The 25236-nt window shown below is 47.0% G+C and overlaps 1 protein-coding gene across 3 annotated transcripts in view; it reads right to left on the bottom strand.

The window, feature by feature from the left end:
- xrn1 (5'-3' exoribonuclease 1) overlaps window positions 1-892 on the bottom strand; it is a 169882-nt gene extending 168990 nt beyond the window's left edge. For 2 of the 3 annotated variants that reach the window (XM_072473915.1, XM_072473913.1), the window contains exon 1: window positions 538-891. Coding sequence is in view for 2 of the 3 variants with exons in the window: in XM_072473913.1 (XP_072330014.1) it covers window positions 538-612 (75 nt within the window). In the remaining variant the exon portion in view is untranslated. Of the gene's footprint in view, window positions 1-537 lie in introns of all 3 variants that reach the window. The other variant, XM_072473914.1, reaches the window with a different exon arrangement.
- Window positions 893-25236: the final 24344 nt, after the last annotated feature.

Raw genomic sequence — 25236 nt, 5'->3', positions numbered from 1 at the left:
GGCCAATTCGGGGGGGGGGGTAAGCGGCCAATTCCGGGGTGGGGGTTAAGCGGCCAATTCCGGGGGGGGGGGGGTAAGCGGCCAATTCCGGGGGGGGGGGGGTAAGCGGCCAATTCCGGGGGGGGGTAAGCGGCCAATTCCGGGGGGGGGGGGTAAGCGGCTAATTCCGGGGGGGGGGGGTGTAAGCGGCTAATTCCGGGGGGGGGGGGTGTAAGCGGCTAATTCCGGGGGGGGGGGGTGTAAGCGGCCAATTCCGGGGGGGGGGGGGTGTAAGCGGCCAATTCCGGGGGGCGGGGGGTGTAAGCGGCCAATTCCGGGGGGGGGGGGGTGGTAAGCGGCCAATTCCGGGGGGGGGGGGGTGTAAGCGGCCAATTCCGGGGGGGGGGGGGTGTAAGCGGCCAATTCCGGGGGGCGGGGGGTGTAAGCGGCCAATTCCGGGGGGGGGGGGGGGTGGTAAGCGGCCAATTCCGGGGGGTGGGGGGGGTAAGCGGCCAATTCCGGGGGGGGGGGGGGGGTGTAAGCGGCCACTTTCCTTACCTGATGCTCTTTCACCACTTGGCTCAGGCACGGATACCGTTCGCTTATCCAGCGGTAAAACTTGGGGACGCCCATCGCCGCGGCTGAGTTGAGGAGGGATGGTGGATAAAAGTTAGTGCTGGTAAGCGGTGGCTGCTCCGGGTGGCGGTGTCCGGGGACGGGCCGCCCGCTCAAGCCGCCTCTCTCGCACCCACGGAAGCAGCGGCCTGTCCGGGTGACGCAACTCCAACTGGCAGCTTGTTGCTGGTCTGACCCGCTAGCTGACAAAACACCGGGATGTTGCTTTGAACTTTATATATTATTCTCCTCTTTTATCTTTCTCCTTTTATCACCCCCCCCCCCCCCCTCCCCTGTTTTTAAATTTAAAAAAAATTAGTTTGCGGCTACTGGAGCGAGCGGTGTCACTTTAATATTGTTCCGGGCTGCCCTCCTCCCTCCTCCCTCCCCCCTGGCGGCGGTGTCCCTGCGTTGTGAGTCCGCCCGTTGCGCAGGTTGGTGGAGACAAACCTTTCGTTCCGGCCCGCAGCTGCTTTCGCTATTACCCCCGCAAAGAAACTCAATTAATGGAAATTTATATAAACTATAAATGCTTCTCAATTTTCACTACTAAATGTAATAAATCTATGCCAACTTTTAGAACATAGAACATTACAGCGCAGTACAGGCCCTTCGGCCCTCGATGTTTCACCGACCTGTGAAACCACTCTAAAGCCCATCTACACTATTCCCTTATCGTCCATATGTTTATCCAATGACCATTTGAATGCCGTTAGTGTTGTCGAGTCCACTACTGTTGCAGGCAGGGCATTCCACGCCCTTACTACTCTGAGTAAAGAACCTACCTCTGACATTTGTCCTACATCGCCCCTCAATTTAAAGCTATGTCCCCTCGTGCTAGACATCACCATCCGAGGAAAAAAGCTCTCACTGTCCACCCTATCCAATCCTCTGATCATCTTGTATGCCTCAATTAAGTCACCTCTTAATCATCTCTCTAACGAAAACAGCCTCAGGTCCCTCAGCCTTTCCTCAGAAGATCTTCCCTCCATACCAGGCAACATTCTGGTAAATCTCCTCTGCATCCTTTCCAATGCTTCCACATCCTTCCTATAATGTGGCGACCAGAATTGCACGCAATACTCCAAATGCGGCCGCACCAGAGTTTTGTACAGCTGCAACACGACCTCATGGCTCCGAAACTCAATCCCTCTACCAATAAAAGCTAACACACCGTACGCCTTCTTAACAACCATCTCAACCTGGGTGGCAACTTTCAGGGATCTATGTACATGGACACAGAGATATCTCTGTTCATCCACACTGCCAAGAATCTTACCATTAGCCCAGTACTCAGTCTTCCTGTTATTCCTTCCAAAATGAATCACCTCACACTTTTCTGCATTAAACTCCATTTTCCACCTCTCAGCCCAGCGCTGCAGCTTATCTATGTCCCTCTGTAACTTGTGACATCCTTCCGCACTGTCCACAACTCCACCGACTTTAGTGTCATCTGCAAATTTACTCACCCATCCTTCTACGCCCTCCTCCAGGTCATTTATAAAAATGACAAACAGCAGTGGCCCCAAAACATATCCTTGTGGTACACCACTAGTAACTGGACTCCAATCTGAACATTTCCCATCAACCACCACCCTTTGTCTTCTTCCAGCTAGCCAATTTCTGATCCAAACTGCTAAATTACCCTGAATCCCATGCCTCCGTATTTTCTGCAGTAGCCTACCGTGGGGAACCTTATCAAATGCTTTACTGAAATCCATATACACCACATCAACTGCTTTACCCTCATCCACCTGTTTGGTCACCTTCTCAAAGAACTCAATAAGGTTTGTGAGGCACGACCTACCCTTCACAAAACCGTGTTGACTATCTCTAATCAAATTATTATTTTCCAGATGATTATACACCCTATCTCTTATAAACCTTTCCAAGATTTTGCCCACAACAGAAGTAAGGCTTACTGGTCTATAGTTAACAGGGTTGTCTCTACTCCCCTTCTTGAACAAGGGGACAACATTTGCTATCCTCCAGTCTTCTGGCACTATTCCTGTAGACAAAGATGACTTAAAGATCAAAGCCAAAGACTCAGCAATCTCCTCCCTAGCTTCCCAGAGAATCCTAGGATAAATCCCATCCGGCCCAGGGGACTTATCTATTTTCACACTTTCCAGAATTGCTAACACCTCCTCCTTATGAACCTCAAGCCCTTCTAGTCTAGTAGCCTGAATCTCAGTATTCTCCTCAACAACATTGTCTTTTTCCTGTGTGAATACTGACGAAAAATATTCATTTAGCACCTCTCCTATCTCCTCGGACTCCAAACACAACTTCCCACTACTGTCCTTGACTGGCCCTATTCTTACCCTAGTCATTCGTTTATTCCTGACATATCTATAGAAAGCTTTAGGGTTATCCTTGATCCTACCTGCCAAAGACTTCTCATGTCCCCTCCTGGCTCTTCTTAGCTCTCTCTTTAGGTCCTTCCTAGCTAACTTGTAACTCTTGAGCGCCCTAACTGAACCTTCATGTCTCATCTTTACAGAAGCCTCCTTCTTCCTCTTGACAAGTGTTTCGACTGCTTTAGTAAACCACGGTTCCCTTGCTCGACCACTTCCTCCCTGCCTGACAGGTATATACTTATCAAGGACACGCAGTAGCTGTTCCTTGAACAAGCTCCACATTTCCATTGTGCCCATCCCCTGCAGTTTTCCTCTCCATCCGATGCATTCTAAGTCTTGCCTCATCGCATCATAATTGCCTTTCCCCCAGATATAACTCTTGCCCTGCGGTATATACCTATCCCTTTCCATCACTAAAGTAAACTTAATCGAATTGTGGTCACTATCACCAAAGTGCTCACCTACCTCCAAATCTAACACCTGTCCTGATTCATTACCCAGTACCAAATCCAATATGGCCTCGCCTCTCGTTGGCCTATCTACATACTGTGTCAGGAAACCCTCCTGCACACATTGGACAAAAACAGACCCATCTAAAGTACTCAAACTATAGCGTTTCCAGTCAATATTTGGAAAGTTAAAGTCCCCCATAACAACTACCCTGTTGCTTTCACTCCTATCCAGAATCATCTTTGCAATCCTTTCCTCTGCATTTCTGGAACTTTTCGGAGGCCTTTAGAAAACCCCTAACAGGGTGACCTCTCCTTTCCTGTTTCTAACCTCAGCCCATACTACCTCAGTAGACGAGTCCTCATCAAACGTCCTTTCTGCCACCGTAATACTGTCCTTGACTAACAATGCCACCCCTCCCCCTCTTTTACCACGTTCCCTGAGCTTACAGAAATATCTAAACCCCGGCACCTGCAACAACCATTCCTGTCCCTGCTCTATCCATGTCTCCGAAATGGCCACAACACGAAGTCCCAGGTACCAACCCATGCCGCAAGTTCTCCCACCTTATTCCGGATGCTCCTGGCATTGAAGAAGACACACTTTAAACCACCTTCCTGCCTTCACGGTACACTCCTGTAACTTTGAAACCTTACTCATGACCTCACTACTCTCAACCTCCTGTATACTGGAGCTACAATTCGGGTTCCCAAGCCCCTGCTGAACTAGTTTAAACCTTCCCGAAGAGCATTAGCAAATTTCTCCCCCAGGATATTGGTACCCCTCTGGTCCAGGCGTAGACCATCCCGTTTGTAGAGGTCCCACTGATCCCAGAATGAGCCCCAATTATCCAGAAATCTGAAACCCCCCCTCCTGCACCATCCCTGTAGCCACGTGTTCAACTCCTCTCTCTCCCTATTCCTCGTCTCGCTATCACGTGGCACGGGTTACAACCCAGAGATAATAACTCTGTTTGTCCTAGATCTAAGTTTCCACCCTAGCTCCCTGAATTCCTGCATTACATCCCTATCCCTTTTCCTATCTATGTCGTTGGTACCTATGTGGACCACGACTTGGGGCTGCTCCCCCTCCCCCTTAAGGATCCCGAAAACACGATCCGAGACATCATGCACCCTGGCACCTGGGAGGCAACACACCAACCGCGAGTCTCTCTCATTCCCACAGAATCTCCTATCTATCCCCCTAACTATGGAGTCTCCAATGACTAATGCTGTACTCCTCTCCCCCCTTCCCTTCTGAGCAACAGGGACAGACTCTGTGCCAGAGACCTGTACCCCATGGCTTACCCCTGGTAAGTCGTCGTCCCCAACAGTATCCAAAGCGGTATACTTGTTACTCAGGGGAACGACCACACGGGATCCCTGTACTGACTGCTTCCTCCCAGCCCCTCTCACCGTCACCCATCTATCTTTATTGTTCGGAGAAACTACATCCCTGAAGCTTCTATCTATGACCACCTCTGCCTCCCGAATGATCCGAAGTTCATCCAGCTCCAGCTCCCTAACGCGGTTTCTGAGGAGCTGGAGATGGGTGCACTTCCCACAGATGAAATCAGCAGGGACACTGACGGCGTCCCTCACCTCACACATTCTGCAGGAGGAACACTGCACTACCTTCCCTGCCATCCTCTCCAGATAAAAAAAAGAAAAAGAAAGCTTACCTGTTATTCACTCCCCGTCTCAGCAAGCACTCACTCAGCAACCTCTGCGCCCCGCACGATAACACCTGAGGGAAAAGAAAAGAAAAACTACTTACCAGTCACCAGCCAGTCCCTTACCTGCAGGCTGTGACGTCACGGTTCAACTTCTTTCGACTTCTACTTGCCCTCGGGCCTTCCTCTTGATCTTTACAGCGGTTGGTTTTTTTTTTGTTAGAGGAGGGGGTGGGGAGGGAAACACTGAAGAAGTGTTTCGGGTTTAAGTGTCGCTTGACAACAGTTCCTCCACAAGCCACCTTCAAGTTAGGGTGAGCACACGGACGTATGCAAATTTCCCCCGCAACACCAATCAGCAGCTCCGCTCTACTGCCCTCTGCTGGATGCTTGTCTTCACTTGAACAGCTAGGGTCTGTTGCTGAGGTACACCTTCAAGTTAGGGTGAGCACACGGATGTTTGCAAATTTCCCCCACAACAGCCAATCAGCAGCTCCGCTCTACTGCCCTCTGCTGCCTATCAGCACTAACCTTTGGGGCACCACGGTAGCACAGAGGTTAGCACTGTTGCTTCACAGCTCCAGGGTCCCGGGTTCGATTCCCCGCTGGGTCACTGTGCGGCGTCTGCACGTTCTCCCCATGTCCGTGTGGGTTTCCTCCAGGTGCACAGGTTTCCCTCCCACATGTCCCGAAAGATGTGCTGTTAGGTGAATTGGACATTCTGAATTCTCCCTCTGTACACCCGAACAGGCGCCGTAGTGTTGCGACTAGGGGATTTTCACAGTAACTTCATTGCAGTGTTAATGTAAGCCTACTTGTGACAATAATAAAGATTATTATTAGTAGCAGAGGTGCACCTCCTGTGAAACCTTACCAAGTACCAGAAGTAAATTATTAATTCATGTCTAAAGCAAAAGTATTGACAGTTTCATATTGTGTGAAGATTACTACAAAAGAACACATTTAATGAATACATTCTTCTCAGAAACGTTTTAAAAACTTTCATGGAATGTGATATCATTGGCTTGGCCAGCGTTTATTTCCCAATCCTAATTGCCCTTGTGAAGGTAGTAGGAAGCTGACTTCCCAAATCACTACTGTCCATCTGGCACAGGGTACATCCATGGTAGAAAGGAGTTCTGGGATTTTGATCATGCAATTGTCGTGAAATAAACAGCAATAATTTTCCACACCAGGACGGTGTGTGGTTTGGAGGGAAACTTGCAGGTGGTGGTGTTCCCATGCGTCTGTTGCCCTTGTCGTTCTAGGTGGTCAAGGTCATGGGTTTGAAGGGTGGAGTTGAAGGAGCCTTGGTGAGTTGATGCCCTGCATCTTGTAGGTGCTCAGGGGCAGCACAGGGATGCAGTGGTTCGCACGGTGCCGAGGACCCGGGTTCGATCCAGGCCCCGGGTTACTGTCAGTCTGGAGTTTGCACATTCTCCCTGTGTCTGCATGTGTCTTATCCCCACAAACCAAAAAAGATGTGCAGGGTAGGTGAATTGACCACACTAAATTGCTCCTTAACTGGAAAAAAAAAATTGGATACTCTAAATTTATTTAGAGGTGCTCCACGAGTGGTGGCCAACCTGTGGCTTATTAGGTTTCTGAGTTCAGCTCAGGAGACATTTTGTTGACCATTGCCCATGACCAGGGTTGCCAAATTCCACTGGTTTCTGTCTGCATAGTTTTTTCCCACCGTGTGACAAAAGTGATACATACATAAAGAAAGGGCATGTGAAATGAGGTGCATGCTGGTGGCTGTCATGGGAGCGTTGTTGTCTTATCACATGACTTCAGTGACGTCATTGTGTGGATGGAGCTGGGCTGTGACACTGAGTTTTACTTTCGCTTTGAGTTTGAACTGGTTTGTACAGCACAGGTTGAAAAAGAAGGTTGTTTTCTTCTCTATCTGCATTTTAACAGCTGCTTCCAGACTGCTTGATAACTTGAAAATAAATAATTGTTTTCTGGAAGAAATTTAAACCTGCTGATTTGGAAAGGACACAAGAGCATCCAAACCAGTGTGCTGGGCCACACCTTTGAAAAGGGTTTTCTGGTTTATGGGATTTTATTATTAAATTGGAACAGCTTAAGGGGGAATTTATTAAGGGTTATACATAGAGTACTGTAGCTGCGTGAGGTATTTATGTTGGTAGTTGATTAAAAATGCTTACTGTGTGTGTTTATAAAAATGTTAACTAAATTTGTAGAATAAACTTTGTTTTTGATTAAAGTGCTTAAGGCCTCTGTTGAATAACACCTGAAAGGCAGGCCCTTTGTGCTCATTGTAACCAAAACCAATAAACAGTTGTGGGTCAGGTGAACTCCATAATATACTTTGGAGTTAGATCATAGATGGCCCATAACATTGCACACACAACATTGACTGAGAGTCATGTACTCCCTCTGCGTCTAAAGTCTAAATGCTTATTTTGTTTAGACCATTTTAAGTTGTAAATGTAAATTGCTTATTGTCACAAGTAGGCTTCAAATGAAGTTACTGTGAAAAGCCCCTAGTCGCCACATTCCAGCGCCTGTTCGGGGAGGCTGGTACGGGAATTGAACCGTGCTGCTGCCCTGCTTTCAAAGCCAGCGATTTAGCCCTGAGCTAAACCAGCCCCTAATAGTGTGATCTTAAGTTGATAGTTTGATTAATATATGAATGATTAAGCATTTTCTATAACTGGTTATTTGCTTGTGTTTAATGTATTCAATCTTATTCATGTGGTCATGTTTAGTGAACATGTCTGATTACAATCCTGTGGCCCACTGAGGTGCAGCCCACTCACTGGCCTAGGTCACCATCACTGTCCTACATCTATGGTGGAAGGAGCAGGGCCTAGGAGAGGCGGTGTGGTGTGCATACGCTGCTAAACACTGGGACCTGGGGGTTCGGGGGGCCCGGGCTCAAGTCTTCCTCCTCGAAATAAAATATTGATACCCTGCACCATTATTCTGAAGTGAACTCTTATTTCCTACCACCTCCCACTTACTTCCTTGGTGAGAACTGGAGTGGAGTAGAGAGACTCGCAGGAGCTACAATTGATTGACATGGTTTCAGCTTTCCATTGGTCCATGGCGCTGTCAATCAACTGAACACCAGTACAGGATTGGTTGGTTGACATGAGCGGGTTGACATGGCTGGTGGAGGCATTAAAGCTCTGGATAAACAACATGAGGCACTGGGGAGGCAAAATATAACCATGAGTCCACAAATCGTTTTTTTCCCCCTTTTGGACTTTAAATTAATGCTTTGTGTATGCCAAGAATTCAAGTACATTCTGGAATTTTACAAAGGCAACGGGCTGGATTCTCCGGTCCCCCCAGCCGCATGTTGCGCTGACGGGATTCTCTGTTCCCACCACTGTCAATGGGAATTTCCATTAAAACCAGCCCACGCCACCAGGAAACCCGTGGGCAGGGGTGCACTGCCAGGGGGATCAGGTAGTCCTGCCACCAGCAAACCTCCGCAGAATTCCATCTTCGTATTTCATTCACTATTTGGCCTTTCAAATTTCTCATTTATTTAGGCCTATAAAATGTAACTTGCTGTTACATTTGTACAGGACCCACCAAGTAATTCTAATTCTATTTTGAGGTGATGAGAATTTGTTTAATATTATGAGGGGCATAGATAGACAGAAATAAATGTTTCCTCTTGTTGGAGGGATTTATAATTGACTTAAATGCAGTTCAGTTATTTGATGCAAGTTTATTCAACTTCAAAGTGCACGATTAGAAAGAAGCTAATCAATATTGAGGAATGCTGGCAACACTAAAACTGATAGTGACATTTAAGGGGCATCTTGACAAATACATGAATAGGATGGGAATAGAGGGATACGGACCCAGGAAGTGTAGAAGATTGTAGTTTAGTCGGGCAGCATGGTCGGCACGGGCTTGGAGGGCCGAAGGGCCTGTTCCTGTGCTGTACATTTCTTTGTTCTTTTATTTGACCCACAGACAACCAACAAACTAATTGTTCTAGTTAAGACCATAAGACATAGGAGTGGAAGTAAGGCCATTCGGCCCATCGAGTCCACTCCACCATTCAATCATGGGCTGATTTCACTCCATTTACCCGCTCTCTCTCCATAGCCCTTAATTCCTCGAGAAATCAAGAATTTATCAACTTCTGTCTTAAAGACACTCAACATCCCGGCCTCCACCACCCTCTGATGCAATGAATTCCACAGACCCACCACTCTCTGGCTGAAGAAATTTCTCCTCATCTCTGTGATAAAGTGACTCCCTTTTATTCTAAGGCTGTGCGTCCGGGTCCTAGTCTCCCCTGCTAATGGAAACAACTACCCTACGTCCACCCTATCTAAGCCATTCATTATCTTGTAAGTTTCTATTAGATCTCCCCTCAACCTCCTAAACTCCAATGAATATAATCCCAGGATCCTCAGACATTCATTGTATGTTAGGCCTACCATTCCTGGGATCATCCGTGTGAATCTCCGCTGGACCCGCTCCAGTGCCAGTATGTCCTTCCTGAGGTGTGGGGCCCAAAATTGCTCACAGTATTCTATATGGGGCCTAACTAATGCTTTATAAAGTTGTCACTAATCAAACAAAATTGACATTGAAAAAAGTTTTCTCAAATATGAATTATTTTGTCAGATATTCAGTTGTGGCATCGTGATGAGCTCATGTCTCCCCAACCAGAAGACAAGTCATTGCAGTCACTTCATGGAGACTGTTGTTTCCAATAATGTAGCTCTTGCTACAATGGCAGCTGATTTCTTCCTACTGAAGGTGCCTCCATGTTGTCGCTAACACACACGCTTCTGGCCCCTTAGCAGCAACCACACTGCAAGATGATCTGCGGATGATTTTCAAGCTATTTGTCTGCATGGAGACATTGCCATGGTTGTGTTGTTGTTGTCATCGCCGCGAACACAACACACACAGGGAATCTCTGTCCAGGTTGTGCTTACATACTCTGACTCTCAGACCTGCTGACCTTTGCGGTGAATTCTCTGATGGTCTCCTTCTGTTTCATGGCGGTCTTTTTCGACTGCAGAATTGTCACCTGAAGGGAGAATATGATCCCCTTGATGTCGTCCACCGGACAACTTTTCTGCATCGGGGCAGAGCCCATTGGGCTCAAAGTGCAGATGGGCCGCAATTTTGGCCAGGAGAGGGCAAGGGACCCAACAAATTTAGTGACACATGGTTTTCAAAGCTGAGCCGCCGCCGCTGGGAAGGGGGTGGTGATGGTGGGTTGTCAGGGGGGGGGGGGGGGGAGGAACCGTAAGGCTTGCAGGAAATATGTCAAATAATTGCTTCCTCTAGAGGACTGAATTAATATTTTAGGCAGGAATTTCCTTGCAGGCTGCTGAACGCTGACGGGAAACTGCGTTAGTGGCTGATGGATGCAGAAAACTGGGACCCTTCGCTCCGTGACCCTTCTGATACCCACCCGGGTCGCGACCCTTGCTTGGAAAAAGCCTGGTTTAGAGAGGATGTGAGGGAAAACTTTTTCATTTAGAGTGGTGGAAATCTGGAACTCACTGCCTGAAAGGGTGGTGGAGGAGGGACCCTCATAACATTTAAGAAGCATTTAGATGTACACTTGCAATGTCAAAGTATACAAGGCTGTGGGCCAAGTGCTGCAAAATAGGATTAGAATAGTTAGGTGCTATGGACCTCTATGGCGCTAACTGGACAACATTATACAGTGTATTTTAAGTGCTCCTGACACTCAAATGTTGTCGGGAACGATTGATTATAATTGTATGGACTTTAATTCAAAAAAGGCAACTTTGAAAGCCCTTACTGAAATAGTCTCCAAAACTAAATAAATACAACTCTATTTGTTAAAGGTGGCAAACTGGGTGATTAGTGCTCCTGTTTTATATATGTGGATCGTTTGTTCTATGGGAGAATTTTTAGAAGCCAAGTAGAAACCCAGGCCATTGTTTGACGAAGAAAAGTGCACTACACTCCTCTTTTAAGCTGTGTTACAGACAGTCAGAAAATTCATAACATGTATAATTTATTAAATGTAGTGTCAATTCAACAATTTGCCATGGAAAGCTCAGCGATGCATTCATAGAATTATCATAGAATTTACAGTGCAGAAGGAGGCCATTCTGCACCATCCCTTACAAAGAGCACCCGACTCGAGCCCACTTAACTACCCTATCCCTGTAACCCCCAATTAACCTTTTGGACACTAAGGGCAATTTAGCAAGGCTAATCTACCTAACCTGCACATCTTTGGACTATGGGTAGAAACCGGAGCACCAGGAGGAAACCCACGCAAACACGGGGAGAACGTGCAGACTCCGCATAGACAGTGACCCAGCTGGGAATCGAACCTGGGACCCTGGAGCTGTGAAGCAACTGTCCTAGCCACTATGCTGCCGTGCTGCCCGATTGTGATCACTGAGATTGTAATTTGTTTCAACTTGAGACAGTGAATAGGGCGCGAGATGGAATTGCTGCTGTTTTAACATATCTAACTGGAGGATGTTACAGCTTATTTAAGAGTGGATCTCAGAAGAGGAGGCTGGAAATACAGAGGCAGAAGTAAAACTTGGACCAAGTGAGGGAAATCTCACTAAGCTGGATGACAATGATATACGCATTTGAGAAAGGATGTATCTATCTCTGGGACCCCATCAAAAGCTGCAGGAAGATTAAGGACAGATATGCACCTCGATCAGACACAAAGAATGTCATTGCAACTTGGCTAGAAGCTGTTTCAGTGGTGTGGCAGTGGCAGTGGCAGAAACTGATTGGATAGATTCAGGGAAGGATGAGCACTGGAGGCAATAACATGTTCAAAGTATAAGTCTATAGCTGGCAATTACTAATTTGTGTTATTTTATTTCTGCTTCACTTTTGATTTTTAAGTGAATCGTTATTGAATCTTAATTTGTCGACATTGATTTAAACCTATGTGATGGTGCTTTGATTAATTAATTAATAGTTATCACGAGTGATATTATTAATTATAGACGTGTTTTACCAAGTTCTCATTTTTCATACTGACCATCCACAGCTGGTATTTTGTCTACTTCTTTTGTTTTCCCTTTTCAAGCTAAATGACTAAAATTAAAGTTGTTTTTTATTTATCGCAAGTCCTTTTTCTTTCTGCATCTGATGACATTTGAAGTACAAGCCAGGACAATGAATAGCCTTCAACATGGAGTGGGCAACTATGGTGTGGAATCAGGAGATGGCGTTTGATTGACAGATTGATGGCAGGTGGGAGACGTCATCAAAAGATGTGGAAGCAACTTGAATATGGTACAGTCTACGAACCCTTGCAGTGCTTATGAGGAGAATTGTTAAGGACTTATGTTTTCAAGACTTGTTTTGAGAATGCCTGGGTAAAACCTCAAAAGGCTGGAATGGAGCCAAACAGTTGGCTTAAAGGGAAACTGCTTTCAGGATTTGTGGCTACAGCCAGAGTGGATTAGTCAACCACTGACGCCTGTGGAGGAAGGGACAGCGATATGACAGGCCAAAGAGTCCATTCCCATGTAAGGTTCTTCAGAAACTTGGTAATATATGTGTCATGAAGCAATTTTACCAATTCAGGGTCCTGTCATGAAACACACTAATTTGGGGGTTTCCACTCTGGGGAACTATCGTGGAACAATTTGGGGGTTATTGTTTGCGATTGTAAACAAAAAGTCTTCTTTATTTTTGATTTTAAAGTGCTTTTTCCTTTTCAATAAAGTTATCATATTTTTACTTTTCCGTTTTTATATTATCAATTATAATTGTTATGTCACTACAATTATTGTCATTATTCAATAAAGTTGTTGTTTTGACATATTACTTGGCGTTGTCATTCATTTCTGTTACATCTATGGCTCCCAACCTAAGTGAAGCTCCTCAAGGGCTTCTCACCCTTACAAGAGGAAAGGGATGTCGGAGATAGAACGGTAATTTGAAAGGGTAGAGTGATTGAGAGTTGTTTGCTTCAGGGGAGGTGTTTTGAATGTAGAAGAGACAGTACTTGAGGATAGCAAACTTATTAAACCACTTCAGCTGGCATGGGGAACCATGGAAGGAAGTTATTGGTCAGCAGTTTAATGGGAGTGGGATGAACAGAGTGCAGAAGTCCGAAAATTATTCTAAATGTATAGAAAACACCAGTTAACCCCACTTAGAATAGTGCGTGCAACCTGCGTAGCACACTTCAGGAAGGATGTGAAGATTTTGGAGAGGCTATAGTTGTGATTTACGAGAATGGTTCCAGGATGCTGGACACAATAACTGGTGCATTGGAGTGGGTTCCACTGGAGCAGGTCTTCAATGTGGATAGACATATATATGTATAGTTCAACACAGCATATTCAGTTGTATCAAAATTGATCTTGTGTGCAAAGAAATTGAAATTCCAGAACAAACAGAATTGTTGAACTTATTAAAATTCAATAATTAAAAATTATTACATAATATAATCAGTGGGCAGGGGAAGCACCAAATCCCATGATTTTCCTCTCTGGCCCTGGGAACGTGTAAACATTTTAGTTGGTGGAAGGTGTGGTCAATGGATGTTTTATGATTAATGGTTGTTTTGTAGTGGTGTTGGCCAGGAGTCTGTGTAGGGACCCTTGCTTTTTCTGATACATATTGATGACCTAGATCTTGGGTGCAGAGCACAATTTCAAAGTTTGAAGAAGATGCAAAACGTGGTAGTGTTGTGTACTGTGAGTATAACGGTGTAGAACTTCAAAACGACATACACAAGTTGCTGGAATGCGCAGACAAGTGACAGATGAGGTTCAATGCAGACAAATGTGAAGCGATTCATTTTGGTAGAAAGAACATGGAGTGACAATAGAAGATAAAGTGTACAACTCTAAAGGCGGTGCAGGAGCAGAGGGACCTGGGTGTATATGTGCATAAGTCGTTGAAGGTGGCAGGCAGGGCAGCATGGTCAATTCAGGGCTTGGGTGACAGAATGGAGTTTGCATTTGTCTGCCTGGGTTTCCTTCAGGTGCTCCAGTTTCCTACCACAGTCCAAAGATGTGCAGGATTGGCCATGATCAAAGCGGGGATTATAGGGATAGGGTGAGGGAAGCGGGCCGAATAGCCTCCTTCTGCACTGTAGAGATTCTATGGACAGGTTGAGAGAGAGAGAGAGACTAATAAAGCAGACAGTGCCCAGGCTTCATCAATTGCAACTGGGGCATTACGTACAAGAGCAAGGAGGTTATGCTGAACTTGTATGAGCCACTAGTTTGGTCTAAGCTGGAGTATTAAGTCCAGTTCTTGGCACAACAAGTTGGTGAAAGCATTGGTGAACACAGTGCAGAATAGATTTACAAGAACAGTTCCTGGGATGAGGAACTTCAGTTGTGAAGATGGATTGGCGAAGTCAGGACTGTTTTCTTTTGAGAAAAGAAAGCCTAGTGGAGATTTCACAATTATTCAAAATCACGAGGGGTCTGGATGTGGAGATAGGGAGAAACTGTCCCCGGTGGAAGGATAGAGGGAACAGATTTGAAGTAATTGCCAGAAGTAGTAATATGAGGACATTTGTTTTCCGTGTAGTGAAGTTACATGGAAATGCTCTGTCGAGTTTACTCGAGACAGGTTCAATTGAAGCATTCAAAAGGGATTAGACTGTCATTTGAAAAGAATGTGCAGGGTTACACGAAGAAGATGGGAGAAGACAACTAGTGAGTTGCTCATTCGGAGAGCCTGTGCAGACACTCAGGGCCAAATCTCCTCATCTTGCATTGTAACAATTCTGCGGGTGCTGATAAAGCTCACTGCGTCCTCCAGAATGGTGGCAAGCTACTTCAGTGTTGTTAGAGTTTGTCATGCAGGCAATATTCCATTCCATGGAGAATATTCCATCACACTCTTGACATGTGCCGTGTAGATGATGGTCAGGATTTGAAGAGTCAGGAGGTTGGTTACTCACCCAGAATTCTCAGCCTCTGTCCTGCTCTTGTAGCCAGTTTATAATTGTTGGTCCTGTCGTTTCTGGTCAATATTAACCCAGGATAGGGCGGCAGGGTGGCGTAGTGGTTTGATCCCAGCCCGGTTCACTGTGTGGAGTTTGCACATTCTCCCAGTGTCTGCGTGGGTCTCACTCCCATAACCCAAAAAGATGTGCAGTGTATGTGGATTGGCCACACTAAATTGCCTCTTAATTGGATAAAAAGAATTGGATACTTTAAATTTTTTTTAAAAATTAACCCAGGATGTTGATCGTGTGGGATTCAGAGATGGTAATGCCATTGAATGTCAATGGGACATAGATGTTTTCTTGTTGGAGATGGTCATTGCCTGGCACTTGAGTGGCATAAATTTTACTTACCACCCATCAGTCCAGGTCTGATTGATTTCCAGGACCAGCTGCATATGTACACAGACTGCTTGAGTGTCTGAGCAGTTACAAATGGTACTGAACATTATGCAATCATCAACAAACATCCTCACCTGTGATTTTAAGACGGAGAGGGTCATTGTTGAAGCAGCTGAAGATGGTTGCGCTAAGGACACTAGCCCAAGGAACTCCTGCAATGATGTAATGGGGCTGAAATGATTGGCCTCCATATTAGTCAATAAATTGAACTGTAACAAAAATATGGTAACTGCTTCGCCCAAGATCGCAAGAAACTGCAGAGTGTGGTGAACTCAGCCCAACACATGACACAAGCTTGTCACCCTCCCATTGATTCTGTCTACACTTCCCTCTGCCTCAGAAGGCAGACAGCATTGTCAGAGACCCCTCCCACCCAGGCATTGCCCCCTTCCAGACCCTTCCATCAGGCAGAAGGTACAGAAGTCTGAATACCTGCACATCCAGACATAGGAACAGCTCTTCCCCACAGCCTCAATGACTCTCCCTCTGACATAGAACATTCGGCCCATCGTATCTGCACCGACCCACTTAAGCCCTCACTTCCACCCTATCCCCGCAACCCAATAACCCCTCCTAACCTTTTTTGGACACTAAAGGCAATTTAGCATGGCCAATCCACCTAACCTGCACATCTTTGGTCTGTGGGAGGAAACTGGAGCACCCGGAGGAAACCCACACAGACACGAGGAGAACGTGCAGACTCTGCACAGACAGTGACCCAGCGGGGAATCGAACCTGGGACCCTGGCGCTGTGAAGCCACAGTGCTATCCACTTGCACTACTGTGCTGCCCTGGGACTGATCTGTCCCCAGAAAGAACACTATTCACAACACTCGATGCTGCTCTTGCTCATGTATTTGCTTTGTTTGGCCCTTGTTCCACACTGTAACCAATCACTATTTGTCGATGTACTATTTGTCAATGTACTCTGTCGATTATTCTTTTTGTCTACTGTATACGTATTATGTACGTTCGCTTGGACGCAGAAAAATACTTTTCACTGTACTTCGGTACATGTACATGTGACAATAATTCGATCAATCAATATTCTTGCTTATAAAGCTAAGTGTGGTTGCTTACGCTTATGATGACTCGCACTGCACATATAGGGCCAGTCTAGTTGTGTGACAGCACAATGATTAATGGGGATGAGGTTTCTGGCCTCTCTACTCTCTACTCATATAGCATCAACTATGGCATAGCATGCTGAAGACTATAGGATGCACAAGGATCCATTTTATTTCCACTGTGTTCTCCGTTGCTCTGATCTGCAGTGAAGTGTGTTGTCTGCAAGGATGGTGGAAAGAGATTCAATAATAACTTTTAAAACAGGGAATTTCTTTTGCAGACTATGGGTGAAAAAGCAAGGGAGTGGAACTAATAAACATAATAATCTTTATTATCACAAGTAAGCTTACATTAACACTGCAATGAAGTTACTGTGAAAAGCCCCTAACTGCCAAATTCCGGCGCCTGTTCGGGTACACAGAGGGAGAATTTAGAATGTCCAAATTATCTAACAGGATGTCTTGTGGGAGGAAACCGGAGCACCCGGAGGAAACCCACGCAGACACGGGGAGAACGTGCAGACTCCGCACAGACAGTGAGTCAAGCCGGGAATCGATCCCGGAACCCTGGGACTGTGAGGCAACAGTGCTAACCTCTGTGCTACCTTGCTGACCAATCGGATAACATTCCAAAAAGAGGCAGAGCAGCCTCACTTTTGATGAGCAATATTATTTCGTGATTTGACAGGAAACAATCAAAATTTATTTATTTTTTCCTTAACTTAATACATGGAAGGAAATTATTACCTGGTCTAAGCAGAGCGAGGAATTGTACATTAGAGCTGAGCCAGATATGAAGGAACGGGGTTGCAGTTAAGGAAGGTAAACGGAAGAAAAATATTTCAGTTCAAATGAAACGTTTTTTCGATTCTTCTCTCCACAATTTCTGCTTGAGCCAAGTGTACTTCCAGAATTTTCTGTTTTTGATTTAAGAAAGATATCGACAGATACAGAGATAAAACAAGAGTGGGCAATTTTACGGGAAGATCAATAGTAAATGGAAAATGTGTCATATTAAGAAAATAAGAATCAACTGGTGAAAAATTGAACTAAGTGGCAGAGAGATGATCTAAAGAAAAAGGTCATTGAAAGTGTTTCAACAGTAAAGGAAAGGATCGGAAAGGATCACAAAAGAGAATGGTCCAGAATTTGTTCGAAAAATGTGTGAATGACACATGCCATTGTCAATCAAATAAGTCTGCAACATGTCAGGTTGCTCTGCTCCACTTTTAGCTTGAAGCATCTCCCCATAATGATCATGAAGTCGATGTATTTGCACATTAGTTCCCATTAAAGACAACAAAGTTAAATTTAGTGGTTAACAGGGTAAGTACCTGAGTATTGCTGACAAAAAAACAGACGTGCTGCCAAAACTTTCTGTCATCCACTCATTAGAACAGTTTGCAAGAATACCAACTGTAAAGCGAACAACAAATTATACTGCATGAGAAGAGAATGCTGATTGGTCGGCAAGTGGACTGATTGGAAGAGACATTGCCATCGCAAAATGCACTATAATGCTGGAGGGACAGGCATTCCCTGGCTCATTCCCCATGACAAATTATTTTTTTAAAATATTTTATTGAAAATTTTTGGCCAACCATCACAGTACATTGTGTATCCTTTACACAGTAATATCACAATATAAATAACAATGGCCAGTTTTATAAACAAGAAATAAATAATATATAAACAAAAACAAAAACAAAACTAAATGGCAACTGTCTTGTCCCAAATAAATATTCTCCAAAAATATGTTTTAACCGTCCAATATACAATTATCTATAACAACAACCTATACATATTATACTTATATATTAACATCCCTGAGAATCCCTCTGGTTCCTCCCCCACGGGTTGCCGCTGCTGTCTTCTTCTTTTCCATTCCCTCTATCTTTCTGTGAGGTATTCGACGAACGGTTGCCACCGCCTGGTGAACCCTTGAGCCGATCCCCTTGGGACGAACTTAATCCGTTCCAGCTTTATAAACCCTGCCATGTCATTTATCCAGGTCTCCACACCCGGGGGCTTGGCTTCCTTCCACATCAACAGTATCCTGCGCCGGGCTACTAGGGACGCAAAGGCCAAAACATCAGCCTCTTTCGCCTCCTGCACTCCCGGCTCTTCTGCAACCCCGAATATAGCCAACCCCCAGCTTGGTTCGACCTGGACCCCCACCACCTTCGAAAGCACCTTCGCCACCCCCACCCAAAACCCCTGGAGTGCCGGGCATGACCAGAACATGTGGGTGTGATTCGCTGGGCCTCTCGAGCATCTCGCACACATATCCTCTACCCCAAAAAATTTACTGAGCCGTGCTCCAGTCATATGCGCCCTGTGTAACACCTTAAATTGTATCAGGCTTAGCCTGGCACACGAGGACGATGAGTTTACCCTACTTAGGGCATCAGCCCACAGCCCCTCCTCAATCTCCTCCCCCAGCTCCTCTTCCCATTTCCCTTTCAGCTCGTCTACCATAATCTCCCCCTCGTCCCTCATTTCCGTATATATGTCTGATATCTTACCGTCCCCCACCCATGTCTTTGAGATCACTCTGTCCTGCACCTCCTGCGTCGGGAGCTGCGGGAATTCCCTCACCTGTTGCCTCGCAAAAGCCCTCAGTTGCATATACCAGAATGCATTCCCTTGGGGCAACCAATATTTTTCGGCCAGCGTTCCCAGACTTGCAAACGTCCCATCTACAAACAGATCTCTCAATTGTGTTACTCCTGCTCTTTGCCATGTTCCAAATCCCCCATCCATTCTCCCCGGAGCAAACCTATGATTATTTCTTATCGGGGACCACACCGAGGCTCCCGTCTTTCCCCTATGCCGTCTCCATTGCCCCCAAATTTTCAGAGTAGCCACCACCACCGGGCTTGTGGTGTATTTTTTCAGTGAGAATAGCAACGGCGCCGTCACCATGGCTTGTAGGCAAGTCCCCCTACAGGACGCCTTCTCCAATCTCTTCCACGCCGCTCCCTCCTCTTCTCCCATCCACTTACATACCATTGAGATGTTGGCGGCCCAGTAGTACTCACTCAGGCTCGGTAGCGCCAGCCCCCCCCTATCCCTACTACGCTGCAAAAATCCCCTCCTCACTCTCGGGGTCTTCCCGGCCCACACAAAACTCATGATACTCTTCTCAATCCTTTTCAAAAAAGCCTTCGTGATCACCACCGGGAGGCACTGAAACACAAAGAGGAATCTCGGGAGGACCACCATTTTAACCTCTTGCACCCTCCCTGCCAGTGACAGGGATACCATGTCCCATCTCTTGAAGTCCTCCTCCATCTGTTCCACCAACCGCGTTAAGTTTAACCGATGCAATGTACCCCAATTCTTGGCTATCTGGATCCCCAAGTAGCGAAAGTCCCTCGTTACCTTCCTCAGCGGTAAGTCCTCTATTTCTCTGCTCTGCTCCCCTGGATGCACCACAAAGCACTCACTTTTCCCCATGTTCAGCTTATATCCTGAAAATTCTCCAAACTCCCCAAGTATCCGCATTATCTCTGGCATCCCCTCCGCCGGGTCCGCCACATACACCAATAAATCGTCTGCGTAAAGAGATACCCGGTGTTCCTCTCCTCCCCTGAGTACTCCCCTCCACTTCCTGGAACCCCTCAATGCTATTGCCAGGGGCTCAAACGCCAGTGCAAACAATAATGGGGACAGAGGACATCCCTGCCTCGTCCCTCTATGGAGCCGAAAATACGCAGACCCCCGTCCATTCGTGTACCCCGTGACAAATTCTTGACCAATCACAGTTGATCTGCCTGGTTTGAATTTGAACAGAATTCGGCAGTTGACTGTTCCCTGATGCAATCTCCATGGCGATGCTTCGATAAATCTGTCCAATTGTCAACCAATCAGCATTCTCTTCTCATGCAGTATAAATTGTTGTCCCCTTTACTATTAGTATTTTTGTGAACTACGCTGATACGTGCAAGACGTAACGCTATGGGGCGGGATTCTCCATTTGCTGAGGCCATAATCGCAAAAAGCGAATGGGCGGAGAATAGGTTCCGATGCCAAAATTGCAATGGGTGCCGACTGACGCCAAATCGCGATTCTCCGTCACCTCGACAGCGCCGTCAATGCATACCGGAATGCACGTACAGTAAACATCGTATGCATTTTATTAGCGGGCCCGATCCAGTATTCTCTGGGGCCTTCACGATTCTCCTCCTCCGATGGCCGAGTTCCCGATGGCGCGGCTCACATGCTTTCAAAAATCATGAAACTGGTGTGGTTGATGAAGGAGAGAGAGAGAGGAGGTAGGACACAAAGAGGAGCAACCATGGGCTGCCGGGTTGAACAGTGGCCAGGCTGGCTTTGGTGGGGGGGGTGGCGGGCGGCCAGGTCGGGGGGGAACAGGGTGAACAGGTCCGAGCAGACCCCCTCGGAACTGGGCCATTACTGCGGCCATCTTGCTACGCACCCACTGACCACCCATCTTGGCCCCTGGTTCTGCAGACTGACAATGGTCATATGGCTGCCCTTCTGCACAAATTGAAAGGGGTTTCGCTCGTTGAATGTGCAGGTGATATGTGACCATCGGCTGCGCATCATACACATCTGCGTCCGAAACCTGGGCAATGTGCACAACGCTTTCATCCTGGCATACTTGACATGCTCGAGATCCCCCTCCCCCCGGCTGTGGGTTGGCTCCTGGGCAACAGGGTGTTATCCACTGCTGTCGTGGCTGATGGCGCCTATCCGGAGGCCACAGACTGACACGGAGACCCGCTACAACGATGCCCTTGCAGCAACCAGGTCAGTGATCGAGCACTGCTGCAGCCTCCTGAAGATGCGGCTCAGGTGCCTGGACCGCACAGGAGTAGCCCTCCAGTATGATGCTGTGTCGCCTGCAATGTGGCAGCCTGTGTGTCCTCCACAACATCGCGAGCAGAGGGGTGACGTGCTAGAGGAGAAACGCCAGGCCTCATCCGACAAGAAGCAGAGACAACAGATTGTCGGTTAAACTTTCCAGCCAGCACAAGGCGAAGGGCGAGGATGGGCAGGACATGGGGCCCAGGCAGGAACAGGAGGCCACACGTGTGCGGCAGGGCCAACGTCCATGGGACTCTCGGAACGCCTCCAGGTTCACCGACGTGAGGGTGGGGGGTATGGAGGGGGGGGGGGGTACGGAGGGGCATGGACACTGCATCCCACACTCCCACCCCCCTCCCTTGCAACTCCCTCTGTGATACATACCTGCCGGACTACGGGGTGGGGCCCTGGGCTGGCAGCAACGGCGGGTCTGTTCCATGGGATGGAGGATGATGACAACCCGCTCTGCGATGAGCTCTGGTACTCCACATCGTATGACAATGTCGGACTCCAGCCCGCGGTGGCACTTTCCACCGTCCACCTGGGTGAACCCTGCATGCCACAGTGGCCAGGGCACCCGGCCATGGCAGCTGGTATGAGTACCGGCATGTGCAGGTTGGGGGTTTGGTCGGCCTCCGGGTTTGCGGGGGCGGGGGCGGGGGGAGGGGGGGTGGATTACGGGGGTTAGTGCCAGGAGCAGAGTGCAGTCTACTTACCTTGGCCACACTGAGGAGGTTGTGCAGTTTCTTTCAGCACTGCTGGCCGGTCCGGACGGTGTTGCTGGTGGCGCTGACTGCCTCTACCGCATGCGCCCAGGTACGATGAACAGCAGCAGCTGGCAGCCACCTTCCCAGGCTGGGGTACAGGATCAAGCACCTCTCCTCCACAGCGTCCAGGAAGGTCTCCAGCTCGGCATTGGTGAAATGGGGTGACACTCTTCTTGCTGCCATCTTGTTGGCCGGGATGGTGTGTGTGGGGAGTGGAATGTGTATATGTGGCTGCAGCTGGTCAGTCTCCTGAGTGTCAATCACGGAACCGGCGAATCTGGCACCGTTTCTCATTATAATTGACTGTGGTCCAGGTGGCGCTGGTGCTAGCCCCTCGGCACCAGTTTTGCTGTCGTGAAAGTCTGTGAATTCTGCGATGGCGTCAACACTTTGTCTCAATATTGGAGAATCCCGCCAGTGATATCTTTTATCAGCAGTACTCAAACTCTGTATTATCAAACAACTAAGAGTAAATACTCTTTTAAACATCTGCCAATCGATCTCCTGCTCAGAAAGTGAAAAATTAAAAGTGCAATGTGTTATTGCTTTATGTTGTGAATTGTTGGAGATTTTAAGTGTCATTTAAAAAAATGTATTACTTTAATTTCTCTCCTTTCTGAATCCAATCTTTCATCTCCTCTTTATATTTCCCTTCTGTACTAATCTAATTAATCGGGCGTGTTTCTCCATCCCGTCGCGCCAGATTTCTGGTGGGGCACGCCGTCGGGATTCTGTTTCGGCAGCTTGTAATGTGGTTTCCCACTGTGGGGCAACCCCACGCCGTCAGGAAACTCCCGGGCTGCCGGCAAAACGGAGAATCCCGACGGCGGAGAACTCAGCCCATGATCTTTCTCAGTACATACATTGTTGATTTCTCAATTGGCCCATCTAATTAGTTAAGAAAATAGACTCCTGGTCCCATCATTCATCAGGTTCCACGTGCCCAGTTTTCAGCTCACACTTCCACCAACTTTGTGGGGCAAAAATCTTTTGAGCTGAGGGTGCAGGAACAACTCTAACCTCCGGCAAATTCGGCAACAATGTGATGAGTTTGGGAAAGAATTTAAAACGACAATTAAAGCAAAAAAGAAATATAAATCGGAACGGTTAAAGAAGGTGAAAAGAAATGGGAAAGTATTCTATAGACACATCAGGAATTAAAATCGGGATATGGCAATTAGTGGATAAGCAAGATCAAGTCATGGGAAAAGTAACTGATTTGAATATTTTGCTTTATTTTCAAGAGATGGCAACAGTAGAAAAGTTCAGGAAGGATATCGCACCAAGTTAATGTGGAAGAAAATTATGTACAAGACAAACTAGCTAAACTGGAGGGCAAGACCACAGTCTGATGCATTTGAAATTCAGGAATAAGCAGACAGTAGCAGCCAAATTATAGTATCCGTACATTCAGGAGGCCATTCAGCTCTTCAAATCTGCACCAATCTCCAAAAGAGCATCCTACCACACCCCCTGCTCTATCCTCGTAGCCCCACCTATCCTTTGGACACTAAGGGGCAATTTAACACAGCCAATCCAACTAACCTGCACATCTTTGGACTGTGAGAGGAAATAGGAGCACCCGGAGGAAACCCACGCAGACACTGGGAGAACGTGCAAACTCCACACAGACAGTGACCCAAGGTCGGAATCAAACCCGAGTCCTTCGTGCTGTGAGGCAGCAGTGCTAACCACTGTGCCACCTTTATTAATTAAAAAATAAAGAGGAAAACGAAGGGCTGGAGAATTGCAAATGTAAGTACTATCAAAAAAGGTAGAACCTAGAACCACTGAGTGGTAGAAATATATTCTAATCTCTGGAGGTGAAGAATAATTTTAAAAAACCAGTATGATTCTCTAAAAGAGAGGTCAAATTTATCCACCCATTGGGAGACCTGATAGAGGTCTACAAAATTATGAGGGGTGTAGATAGGGTGGATAGTCAGAGGCTTTTTCCAAGAGTGGAAGTGTCAATTACAAGGGGGCACAGGTTCAAAATGAGAGGGGGAAAGTTTAAAGGTGATCTGCGGGGTATGTTTTTCACGCAGAGTGGGTTCCTGGAGGATGCTGCCAGAGGATGTGGTGGAAGCAGGCACATGAGCAACATTTAAGAGGCATCTGGATGGATACATGAATAGTGAGGAAATAGAGGGATACGGACCGAGTAAGGGCAGAAAGTTTTGCTTTTAGTTAGGGCATCATGATCGGCACAGGCTTGGAGGGCTGAAGGGCCTGTTCCAATGCTGTACTTTTGTTTGTTCTTTGAATTCTTTCAGGAAATAAGAATAGACAAGGGTGATGCAGTGAATGCTTGCGGGAGGCATTTGTTATGCTTCCACAAAAGAGACTCGGGCAAATGGTCAGGGTGTGCACAGGTAGCAGAGCAGATTAAAAGATGGATATGGAAAACAGGGCAGTGGTTTGGGGAATTTCTGGGACTGGCAGAAAATTGTGTCACACTTGGATCTGTGCTGGGACAATGGTTGTTTGGGACACAGGTAAATAATTTTGGACTCGGGCAATGCATTAACTGATTCAAGTTTCAGTAGGAGAAAAACGTTGTCTGCTGCAGTGAATATAATCTTAAAAATGGGAGATACGAGAAGTTAGAAATTTTGGCTGTCTGAACTAAAACAAAAAATGCTTGAAATCCAAGGCAAAGGGTCATTAGGAGGTGCCTTTGGGCAGGGGCAGCGGTTATTCTGGTGAACGGAAGTGAGGTGGTGGGGAGAAGGCCAAGAGGGGTGGCCGGGTGGAGTGGGGAAAGGGGAAGTGGGGGGGGGGGAAAGAAGGAGATGGGGAAAAGCGGGGGGGGGGGGGGGATTTCTGCGACGTGGCAGGGGGTGAGAGATGACATGGTCAAGGGCGAAGAAAGGGGCCCTCTGGGATAGGCTAGGTACAGAGTGGAATTAAAGGGACAAGAGTTAAGCGGGGAAGATGACGGACGGTAGAGGGGATTGGAGGCGCAAGCCTCCGGTACGGTTGGTAACGTGGAACGTCCGGGGACTGAATGGGCCGGTTAAAAGGTCGCGGGTGTTTGCGCACCTCAGGAGCTTGAAAGCGGGGGTTGTCTTTTTGCACGAGATACACCTCCATGTGAAGGACCAGGTTAGGTTAAGGAAGGGGTCGGTCGGGCAGGTTTTTC

Source organism: Scyliorhinus torazame, chromosome 14, assembly GCF_047496885.1.
Source record: "Scyliorhinus torazame isolate Kashiwa2021f chromosome 14, sScyTor2.1, whole genome shotgun sequence".
NCBI classification, from domain to species: Eukaryota; Metazoa; Chordata; class Chondrichthyes; order Carcharhiniformes; family Scyliorhinidae; genus Scyliorhinus; species Scyliorhinus torazame.
Note: the sequence above shows the minus strand (reverse complement) of the source record. Positions and strands in the feature narration are given on the sequence as shown.